The sequence below is a fragment of the Rhineura floridana genome, chromosome 4, assembly GCF_030035675.1.
Source record: "Rhineura floridana isolate rRhiFlo1 chromosome 4, rRhiFlo1.hap2, whole genome shotgun sequence".
Classification (NCBI taxonomy): domain Eukaryota; kingdom Metazoa; phylum Chordata; class Lepidosauria; order Squamata; family Rhineuridae; genus Rhineura; species Rhineura floridana.
Window position 1 is genome coordinate 201231852 of NC_084483.1, and position 12357 is coordinate 201244208.

The 12357-nt window shown below is 41.6% G+C and overlaps 1 protein-coding gene and 1 pseudogene across 3 annotated transcripts in view; one reads left to right on the top strand and one right to left on the bottom strand.

Moving 5' to 3' along the window:
• USP34 (ubiquitin specific peptidase 34) overlaps positions 1–12357 on the bottom strand; it is a 192519-nt gene that overhangs the window by 161712 nt on the left and 18450 nt on the right. For all 3 annotated transcript variants that reach the window (XM_061625788.1, XM_061625787.1, XM_061625789.1), the window contains exons 2-3: positions 3134–3221; positions 662–1085 (exon numbers count right to left, since the gene is read on the bottom strand). In XM_061625788.1, the coding sequence (XP_061481772.1) occupies positions 662–1085; positions 3134–3221 (512 nt within the window). The remainder of the gene's footprint in view (positions 1–661; positions 1086–3133; positions 3222–12357) is intronic.
• LOC133384776 (5S ribosomal RNA) lies at positions 12025–12143 on the top strand (annotated as a pseudogene).

The following is a 12357-nucleotide window of genomic DNA, read 5'->3' on the forward strand; positions in this document are numbered from 1 at the left end:
AGTTCTTCTTCATGATACAGCCTAGAAGATGAAAGCTCATCACAGGGGTGCCGGTCATTGTGGCCACTATAATGTCTGGCTTTCACCCACTTGCAGTCTGCTATCGGAATCTTACTGAAAAGCTGGTTGACATTAGCCAGCTACATCCAGATAGCCATCACGTTCACAAAAATTATGGTACATGCCGCCCTAGGCTCTTTCTGGGACGAAGGGCGGGATATAAATGTGATAATAAATAAAATGTTAAGTAACAACATGTAAGCCAATTGCAGTTCTTCAGCTCATATTTTGCTTCCACTGTAGACCTTGTTGCAAACCTTGTTGCAAATTACAGCAGGGATGAAGTGTAGCCCTCCATATGTTTTTGCATTACAACTCCCATCAGCCCCAGCCAGCATGGCTAATAGTGAGGGATAATGGAAGTTGTAGTCCAACAACAATTGGAGGGCCAGAGGTTCCCCATCCCTAAGTTAGAGTATACCATGGGGGGAGGGGGAAGAAAATCCTAGACACTTACATATGCTTCAAATAAAGGTTATTCAATATGTGAATATTTATTGCTATATTTAATTAAATTCAGGAATAAAAGCTTACTATTAACTTTTCTTTCTCAAAAACAAAAAAGAACAATACTTTATTTGTCAATTAGGATAACATGTACCTCTATTGTGGGATGCGTATTATGCTTGTAAGCAGTATACAGGGGAAACTGGATCTGAAAGATTTTTGCTACACAAAGCAAAAGTTTTTCCTTCTCCTCAGTAGTCCATATGCTAAAGGCATCAGTGCCCTTTGTTGATTCTTCCTCTGTCAGGATACAAGTTCTTCCAGAATCTAACTTTTTCTCTGTGGATTTGTGTCTTTCCCCATTTTCTTCTCTTCCATGAGTTTCTCTTTCTACATTCAGTGGCTCATCAGACGGATTATTCTCATCTTGCCATGCTGAGTCTATGTTAATAGTGCAATGTTTACACAGCTGGTCCCGAAGAGCTTGAACTTGGGCAATCACCAAATTTATAAGCGCACAGACAACTTGGTTGAAGATCTCCAAATGCTTATACTCCTTGAAGCAGCACAGACATTGCCTGTTTAAAAGGGATTTAAAATGGTAAATCAAGATGGAAGTTGTTGAAGTACTTCAGAGACAGATGACTAAGCACTAATTCATGTACATAATCTGGGGCTAAAAATTTCATGCTTCTTCAGTCTTGTAGTTATATGAAGAAAAATATATAAATTGACTGAGATTACATAAATATTGTGGTACTTGTGTCCTTGATATCTGTAGAACTATACAATGATTAGAGAGTTTTCTACCTTTATATATACATATTTTTTAAAAAATCAAGTGAGAAAGTGAGAGCCGCTTCACACAGTGTTGGGAAATGTCAGAAATAACAAGAGGCATTCACACTGCTTCTGACTTTCTCCTACGTCTAGTATGAAGTAAGAAGCCAGCTCCATCCTGCCCTCAAGCACTGAGCATATGCCAAAGGACTTTGAGTGAGTTGACTTCCATCCATTTAACCTGACACAAAGTTCTCTGTGATGCACAGAGAATTTGAGAGGAGAGAGACTCACTTTGTGTTGAAAATCCAGGAGACCAGCAGCAAGCAGAATTACATTAATGGTTGCCACTAGCAACTGACATTGTGCACACCTGTATATAATTCTATTAAACCAAAACACCTTATACAGAAACCCTTTGAATTTAAAATGTATCGAATAGCAAAGTGAATGGTAGCAAAAAAATTTAAAGATTCATAGTGAAATTACTACATCAGCTTTGCTGCTATTGATTCGGCATATTCCATTTCTTCCAAGTTGACTGGAAGCAATGCCAACATCACTCCTGTTGTTTAACTAAAAGAACTTTATCTGGCCAACCTTGTCCAGCCACCACACTTGCAGAACAAGAAGTGATACCCAGCAGTGCAGCTCCTGACTGAGGAGGCCATTTCCCCATGTCTCCCTTCGATGCTATCACTACCCAGGGAAAGAAGAAGAATCCCTGCTATCCCAGATAGTAGGCAAGCTCAGAATCACCCTTCCTGGGGTCTTGGATAGAGGGGCCTGATGACTGATCCAGCCACCCCAACTATAATCCAATATCTGCCTCCCCTAGTAGAACAACGAGAAGCACAGATAAATGAAGAAAAAGGAATAAACTGACAAGCCCAAAAAATCCACCATTCCTGCACCCCGAGGAGAAGTATCAAGGAGCTAAGAATTAATCCTGCTCTCCTGACAAAGGATGAATCAAGGCGGGTAGGAAGATTCCCTCCTCTTCCGGCTGGCCACAGGCAACCAGGGTGTTTTTTTTAGATTTCCAGAAGAAAAGTTAATCATTTCCTGTATGCTCCACTCCTCCTCTTATCAAGGAAGAGCCTTATGTGGCCAACCTCACAAGATGTGTCATTAGACTTTGTTAGCACAGTGCACCCTGCTCAGCTGGCACAGAAAAACCTAAGTTCTGGGAGATTTATTATACATTAGTTAATATAAGCATGTGTTTCTATAAGAATGTTGTGTTCCACAAACCCAGAGGTCACTGTATAGTCAGAATGTAAGCATTTTCCCATTAATTACAATCCTTTCCAGAAACACTTGGGGTTGATGAAATTGTGATTTGTAGTTTCACTAAGTAGTCTTTTCCACTACAATGCTACTTTTCTGTTCAGACATAGGAGACAGCATGCTGTCTTTGCAAATAAGGTTTCAATATCCCAAACAGATATCTTTCTAGCTGTGATAACATGGAATTATCATAAAGGGGAAAATCAAACAAAAGCTATTTTGAAATCAATAAGATCTAATAATTTTTTAAAATCATATGTAGAAATCCTAAATAGGCATACATTACCCCTCTCCCACATTTTAATAAAAAGGTAAACTTTCTTTAAGCAAAGTATTGATACCTCTGTTCCTCAAGTTAGTTGGAACCTGTAAAACCCTTCCACATTGTCTTCAAAGCCAAACACAGTTAGCTGAAAAGGAGTCAGTGATCTGAATGCCACAGTTCCTTTTCATCCTTACTATTAAATATATATATACACAAGTTACTCAAACAAGGGCATGAGCCTATACACAAAGATGCATCATAAATTGGGAGCACTTAAAAAGTTGAATTTACCTTTGCGTCCAAGAATTGATATAAGCAAAAACTTTGAGTGCATGTTCCTTTCTGAGCTGCAATCCATCACCACCTTCAATGTCGGATACTAAAGAAAAACAGTTGAATGAATCACCAATGCCATGAAGAACGTTTGAAACTTTAAGTTCTCAAATTAAAAGCATATTAAGGTAAACATCTTTTCTAAATCCTTCAGGGATTAGCTGGAGGGAGACATAATTAGGCTTAAGTTTTTACGCCCACATTTCTTAATAGTTAAGTTTTAAATATAATGAAAGGTATTTATTTTTAACAATCTGAACCCCCGAACAATCTGAACCCCCAAACTGGCTAGAAAATATCTCATTTGCATACAGATCTGGAATTAAAACTACAAGCAAAATTAAGTTGGAACTGGCAGGAAAGAAGCACTAGGTCAACAGTGAAGTGAGAGCAGCTGATGCTGAAGTAAATATGCAGAGTGAATTTCTGACAAAGGATCCTTGAAAGCCCAGCAGGAACAATGGCACCTTGGATTAAATCTGAATCACTTTATTATTATTATTTATTAGATTGTTTAGTCGCCCATCTGGCTGGTTGTCCAGCCACTCTGGGCAACGTACGGAATAAAAACATACAAATACATTAAAATCTCATCAGTAGTAATAAACCTAACCCACCCCAAAAGCCTGTCTGAAGAGCCAGGTCTTCAAGGCCCGGCAGAAGCTCATCATAGCGGGGGCATGGCGGAGATCGTTTGGGAGGGAATTCCACAGAGTGGGAGCCACAATAGAAAAAGCCCTCTCCCTAGTCCTCACCAGTCTAGCTGTTTTAACTGGTGGGATAGAGAGGAGGCCTTTTGAGGCTGATCTTGTTGCGCGGCATCCTTGATGAAGCTGGAGGCGCTCTTTCGGATGAACTGGGCGGAGACCGTATAGGGTTTTAAAGGTCAAAAACAACACCTTGAATTGGGCCCGGAAAATAACCGGCAACCAGTGCAACTCCTTCAGCACTGGAGTGATGTGATCTCGCCAGCGGCTGCCTTTGATCAGGCGAGCCGCCACATTCTGTACCAGTTGCAGCTTCTGGACCATTTTCAAGGGTAACCCCACGTAGAGCGCATTGCAGTAGTCTAGGCGAGAGGAGACAAGGGCATGTACCACCAATGGGAGCAGATGGCTGGGAAAGTAGGGTCGCAGCCTCCGTATCAGATGGAGTTGATACAGCGCCACCCAGCTCACAGCCGAGACCTGAGCCTCCATGGACAGCTGGGAGTTGAGAATGACCCCCAGGCTGCGGACCTGGTCTTTCAGGGGCAATTGTACCCCACTGAGGAACAGGTCAACATCCCCCAACCTTCCTTGTCTCCCACGAACAGTACCTCGGTTTTGTCAGGGTTCAGCTTCAGCTTATTCCTTCCCATCCAGCCACTCACTGACTCCAGGCACTTGGACAGGGTTCCTACGGCCAACCTCGGTGAGGACTTGAATGAGAGGTAGAGCTGCGTGTCATCCGCATACTGGTTACACTGCAGCCCAAATCCTCTGATGATAACCCCCAGCAGCTTTATATAGATGTTGAACAGCATCGGGGAGAGGATAGAACCCTGTGGCACCCCACAAGTGAGAGGCCAAGGATCTGAAACCTCATCCCCCAATGCCACTCTCTGGTACCTACCAGAAAGAAGGAACGGAACCACTGCAATACAGTGCCCCTTATACCTAACCTCTCCAGACGGTCCAGAAGGATACAGTGGTGAATGGTATCAAAAGCTGCTGAGAGATCAAGGAGGACAAGGAAGGTGCGTTCGCCCCTATCCAGTGTCCTCCTCATATCATCCACCAAGGCCGTTTCAGACCCATGTCCAGGCCTGAAGCCTGATTGAAACTGATCCAGATAATCCGCTTCCTCCAAGTGCGCTTGCAACTGCTGCCTGATGTGCAACCCCACAAAGAATGAGCGCATTCGAAAGTTCCTGAACAAGAGCAAGTAATTTCTTATAACTATAACAACCTCCTAATCACATTTATTACAAACAAAACAAGCCCAAGACCAGCGAGGGGGAATTATTTACTTTAGAACAATGCTGAAAAGGTCAAACAATGAAAAAAGTATATAGCCAATAGAGTTGAAAAGAGAATGCATTACTATCTGTTTATTTCATTATACAATAAAAAGGGACATTCAGTGATGGAAAGATAACTAACTTTTCATGTTTTTTCACTTATTATATTTTTACACCCCTTTTCCCAACCTACTCAAACACCAGCCTGAGCAAAATAGGATTTCACCTGCCTACAAAAGCTCATTATCACCAGACAAGTGAGTTCTGCAATCAACATCTGCAAACCAAGGCCACCATGCTTAGAAGATTGCATATACGGCCTCATCGTAAGATGAGACCCACAGAAAAGGCCTTACCACTGGATCTCAAACAGTGATGCTTTATGTTATGAGAGAAGGTACTTGAAAGTTAATTGAAGGGCAGTGCATTTGAATACAGATGCAGTACGTTCCAAGGAGCCAATCCTCATCACAATACAAGCAGCCATGTTTGATATCAATAGGAGATTCTGAACAGTCTTCAAGGGCAAGAGATGGATTGATTCCATAAAGGAAGCCACAGACATGAACTTACAAGATCTGAACGGGGTAGTTTATAACAGATGCTATTAGAGGTCGGAGCCAATCCTCATCACAATACAAGCAGCCATGTTTGATATCAATAGGAGATTCTGAACAGTCTTCAAGGGCAAGAGATGGATTGATTCCATAAAGGAAGCCACAGACATGAACTTACAAGATCTGAACGGGGTAGTTTATAACAGATGCTATTAGAGGTCGCTGATTCATTGGGTCGCCGTAAGTTGTAATTGACTTGAAGGCACATAAAAAAGCCCCACAAAAAAAACTCCCCTCCCCCCATGGCTCAAACCTTCTTGAAAATTTACATCTCTAATGTAACCACAGCTTTTGAATATCTGAGTGTCCAAAAATACCTGTAAAATATGGTTCAGGACTGAGACAGCTACTTCTGGTAAATGAAAAATACGACAGAGTGTCATCTAACTCAGATATTCTATAGATGGTGAATGTAGGCAAAAGAGAACTGATTCTTATAGAGTCAAAGAGGAGTCACCCAAAGCTATTATCTGATTGAACCTGAAAAGCTGAGACAACACTGCAGAACAGGGCCTCTAACTCTCACATGATGGGATCCCAACATAATTTTGAGATTAATTCTGTCAAATACCGCTGACGTCAACCATCAGGCGGGGAAAGCTAACATGGTGCCATAGCTTCATCAAAACCAATACTGAAATCAATCCAGAATACCTGTTTCCCCTCAAATACTTAGAATCGAACCAGAACGATATGCTTGACAGCTCTGCCCAAGAATGGCAATTAGAACCTAGTCAAAAGTTTCCCAAATAATATCAATTTCTGCTGGACCAAGCATTACTTTTTCAAGAGTGGTTGAACCATCATTACTTTTAAGGTAGCCAGCATTCTTCTCTCACATAAAGAAAGATTTACACTGCTATCATCAGAGAATGCAATTTCTCCTGGATAGCTGTAACAAAGCTAGGATGAGCAACGACTAACAGTGCAATTCAAACCCAAGATCCACCTGGGATTAGAGAGTTTTGATTCGGTGGATCTTGGGCTTTCCTGGCAGAGCCGGGGCTACGCCAGTGTAAGTCTCTCGCCCCCCTCAGCTGAGCCAGAGATACGCTGGCATAAATCCCTCATCCCAGGAGCTCGGCCAGCAAAACATAAGCCTGTGTATATCCCAATTAAGGGGCGTGGGGGGCAGGACTGGGCAAGGAGAGACAATCTACTCCAAACCCTGCTGAGCTCAATCATGTGACATAGGGCCCAATCCTCAAAACTCAGGCCCACACTCACCTGCCAGCTCAATCAGCAGTAGCCCATCAGGGGCTCCTGAACAGAGTTTTGAATAGAGATAACTTAGACCAGCCAAGTTATGTTAGGATTGCACTGTAAATGAGCAGGTGAACTTTTGTAAGCACCCTCTCTGCATTTTCAGGCAACTGAAATCTTTCAGAGCAAACAAAACAACCTGGTAAGAATAAAAGAAGTTTGGCAATGGAACTAGCTTTATATTATATCCTGCCTTATGGTTGGCCTATAAACTCAGGAAAGTAATTCCTTTGAAGAATTAAGAACAAGTTATTGAATATATAGAAATTCCCACTGCCTAAAAGCTCCATGTATTTCCACACTCAAATGCAGCGATGTGAGATGATTTTTCCAGAGCTTTATTTTTCTGCAAATAATTTTCCATTTCATAAATTTATTAGTAACAATGGATGCTAACTGCAAATATAATATTAGGGACGCCTTGCAGTTTCAACATTCTTAGCTTTGTTAACTAGACACAAGTAAAATAAACATGCTGTCTATGGCTTCTGAAAAATTTCCAAACCAAACTGAAAGTTTTCTATGCAAATCTGCACAGGAAATTTTTCTCGAACTTTTTCATGAAACCCACATCACTGCAATCAACTATGGCCAATTTATGATCATACAAAGACAAAATGAATGATCAAACTGAAATATTAAATTAAACAGCATGAGGTTTGACATCTTGCCTAAGAAATCTGATAAATTCAGCAAAAGAACAAACAAAAGTAAAATCTCTCTAACTCTTCTCTGCAAGAGTTCTGGCTTCAACAGATTAGAATGCGTTCTCCCCAGCTCAGCAACTTAGGCATTATGGAATGTTTTATGAACATTCCAGTGGCTCTACAGCTTTATTTAAAAAACGTTCAGTAGATAAAGCCTTGGCACAGATGGGGCTGTTGGTGGGGAAAGAAGCAGCACTACTGTTTGGTCACCCCTAAGACTATGTAGGAGAGCCAGCATGGCACAGTGGTTAAGGTGCCGCACTATGACCTGGGAGACCAGGGTTAGAATCCCCACATAGCCATGAAACTCACTGGGTGACCTTGGGCCAGTCACTGCCTCTCAGTCTCATGAAAACCCTATTCACAGGGTCGCCATAAGTCGGAATCGACTTGAGGGCATTACATTTACATTTTTTAAGACTATGTAATGCGAACAGGTACTTTTTTTGGGGGGGGGTTGTTGTTGTCCTCCTTTACCATTCAACTTGTCTTCCTTAAGGAAGGGCCATACCTCAGTGGTACAAGGTTCAATCCTTGACATCTCCAGGTATGTCTGGGAAAGACCTCTCTCTGAAATCCTGGAGAGTTGCAGCCATTCAGTATATATATTACAGAGCTAGATGGACCAATGATCTGACTCAGCAGTTCTTATTACAGCTAAAAATACTGGACAAGATGGACTGAACATGGCTTGCTAACGTTAAGGCTGTCAAAACAAGGAACTAAGGCTTCTAAATAAAAACCTAATCTTTAGAAGTATTAAGCATCATTCAAGTCTCTCCTTTTCCTTCACAACTAATGCACCCAAGACTGAGGCGAAGAACACTCATTAGCAGTGCACTTAAAAACTGTGGCAAGCAGGATCGGCAATGAGGACTAACCCAGGAGATAGGCTGCAATGGCACATGACTGGGCTGTTGAAGAAAGGCCAGTGCAGAGGAGAAGCCAAGCCACAGTCACGTGATGCAGTGCATGGACTGCTTGAGTGGCTTTGGCCATAAGTAGGAAAGAGGAGGAGGAAGAGGAGGATCAAGAGAAGAAATAGCTAATAGGCTTCATTACAGATGGGACCTGCCATCACAGTAAAGTAGCCCACGAGCAAGGAAAATAGCAACTATCCCTCTCAATCCCAGAGTAAAAGAATCACTCAAGAAATGGCAGCTGCAGGACAGAATCTATTCCTGACAGAACAATGAAAATTACACTCATGAACATTTTAAGCTGTTTTTTTATTCTCACGTGTAAGGTTTTTTTCCAGCTTCCTAACACTATTATTATATAACTGGAATAGAAGTATATATGCCTTTTTTTAAAAAAGTAATACAACCGTTAATGAATTCACCTTCATAAGCATACAGTTTTCATAGTTTCTTTCCTCGCCTTCCAGCTCTAGGACACACATGCAAATTTGTATTTTATCCTTTAAATCTCAGTCACATTATTTTTTACTGTAATTTATTAGCACATTTGACTCTTTTGAATTTGGATTCAGTCAAGATTAGGGTTATATTTTTCTATATTTCTCACTACAGCATATAATTGGCCCTCTTTAGATATTAAAATTAGCACAACAAGAAAAAAGAATCACCAACAGTGGCTGCTATTGCATATCTTCTCATCTTTTATACTAGCCTTGCAACTAAATAAGCAATAGTTACTAGGCCATGATTTTTCCACTAGCCTGAAATATCCAATTATTAGTACGCATATACAACACAAACAGCCCTACATTTTGAAATGGTTTTCTGCCTGGTAATAACGGTAGACAGATTCATAGAGGCCTGGAAAATATTGTGACCACATCCAGGGGAAGGGGGGCAGAACCAAAAGAAAACATCTCTACACATTCCTACTTAAAAATAACCCTCACTGAGTACAATGGGACTTACTCCAGATGTGTATAGAATTACAGTCTAAGAGTATTTGCATGTATACATAAATCTACTGTGTGAGCTCTGGCAAAGACCGCAGTACTCCCAGATTGTTCTGCTGCTGCATTAAGTCACAGTTTGGCTTAGCGTGTGATCTGAATCCAGGCTCCTGGTTTCACTCTCCTGAACAAACCACCCATTCCAATCTGGGTTCAGGCCTGGTTATGGGAATGAATCAGCCTTGGTCACCCTGATGGATGACGTTTATTGGGAGAAGAATGGGGGAGGGCAACCCTGTTATTCTTACTTGATCACTCAATGGCTCTTGATACCATTGCCCGTGGTATCCTTCTAAGCTGACTTGGTGAGATGGGTACTGGAGGCACTGTTTTACAGGGGTTCTGATCCTATCTCCGGGGTCATTTTCAGAGAATAACATTGGGCGATTGTCTTTTGGCCCCTTGCAGTTGTTCTGTGGGTGCCACAGGGTACCATCTCATCCCCAATGCTCTTTAACATATGAAGCCCTTAGAAGAGGTCATCAGGAGATGTATTATTATTATTATTACTACTACTATTACTACTACTATTACTACTACTACTACTACATCCTGCTCTTCCTCCTAGTAGGAGCCCAGGGCAGCAAACAAAAGCACTAAAACACTCTAAAACATCATAAAAACAGACATTAAAATATATTAAAACAAAACATCTTTAACAACGTATTTTTTAAAATGCTTTAAAAACATCTTAAAAAGCAATTTCAACGCAGGCACAGAGTGGGATAAGTTTCTACTTAAAAAACTAGTTGAAAGAGAAAGGTCTTCAGTAGGCGCTGAAAAGATAACAGATTGCACCTGTCTAATATTTAAGGGGAGGATTCTAAGGGGTAGGTGCCACACTAAAGATCCGCTTCCTGTGCTGTGCGGAACGCACCTCCTGATAAGATGGTATCTGGAGGAGGCCCTCACCTGCAGAGCACAGTGATGGACTGGGTATATAAGGGATAAGATGATCTTTCAGATATCCTGGTCCCAAGCTGTATAGGGCTTTGTACACCAAAACTAGCTGATGATACCAAGCCCTATTTCTCTGTGACATCTGAATCAGGAGAGCCGTGCAAACTCTACTTGGTGGTGGGCTGGATGAGGGCCAATGAGTCCTAGCAACACAGAGGTGCTGTGGGTTGGCTGTTACCAAGTTTAGATAATTGGTCAGTTGGCTGCTGTGGATAAGGCTCTACTCCCTCTGAAAGAGCAGGTTCATCATTTGGGGGTGCTCCTGGATCCATCTTTGTCACCAGAGTCCCAGGTGACCTCAGTGGCTAGGAGTGCCTTTTACTAGCTTTGTCTGGTAAGATAGCTGTGGCCGTTTCCAGACCGGAATAGCCTGACCAATGTTGTCCATGCACTGGTAACCTCCCAGCTTGCGCTCTATATGGGGCTGCCCTTGAGGCTGGTTTGGAAGCTGCAGCTGGTGCAAAATGCAGCACGGCAACTGCTCACTGGGGCAAGGTACCACCAACATGTTACTGCTGATGAAAGAATTGCACTGGTTGCCAAATAACTACCATGCCAAATTCAAGGTTGTGCTTTTGATGTACAAAGCCATATGCAGCTTGGGACCAGGATACCTGGAAGGTCAGCTTATCCCTTATATACCCAGTCAAATCACTACATTCTGCAGGTGAGGGCCTCCTGCGGATACAATCTTATCAGGGGGTCCGTTCCAGCATAGGAAGCAGACCTTTAGTGTAATGGCACCTACCCTGTGGAATTCCCTCCCCTTAAATATAAGACAGGTGGCATCTCTGCTATCTTTTTGACACCTATTGAAGACCTTCCTCTTTCAACAAGCCTTTGAAGTAGGGTTCTTACCCTAGTCTGCGTCTGTGCTGGAATTGCTTTTTAAGATGTTATTAAAGCTGTTTTTTAAAAGCTGTTTTCAAGATGCTTTGTTTTAATATGTTTTTAAAGATGCTTTGTTATAATATGTTTAAAAGTATTTTGTTTTTAAGATGTTTTAGAGTGCTTTCAGTGTTTTTGTTTGCCGCCCTGTGCTCTTTCTGGGAGGAAGGGTGGGATAGAAATGTAATTAATTAAGTGATTGACTGATTGAACAAGCAAACAAGCATAAATCGTAAGAGAAACTTTACAGTTTATGGTTGGTCTGGAGAGAACTAAACCACAAGCCAGGGTACATGTAGGCAACATAGTAAACCAGACTGTGGCTTAGCACAGCACAGCAGCAGAACAACCAGAGAAAAGCAAACCAGCTGCTAAAAGCAATAGTTTAGTTTAGTATGATGTTCAAACTAGGTGAATATTATCATCTGTACAAAACATCTAACTACCACAGATCAACTAATACAATCCATTAGGGTCTTCTTGTCTATGGCCATACTACCCTGAACATGCCCAATCTTGTCTGATCTCGGAAGCTAAGCAGGGTCAGGCCTGGTTAGTACTTGGATGGGAGACCGCCTGGGAATTCCGGATGCCATAGGCTTACAGGAAGGCAATACCTCTGAATACCTCTTACCATGAAAACCCTATGAATATATCCAAAAAAGATTCATAAGGTCACCATAAGTTGTAATCGACTTGAAGGCATATAACAACAACAGGGTTTTCTTCCATTTGTTTTTATGCTAACTGTATTTTTATGTAAATGGAATTTTTGGATGAAGAACTGAATATAAATTCCCTAAATAAATAAAATC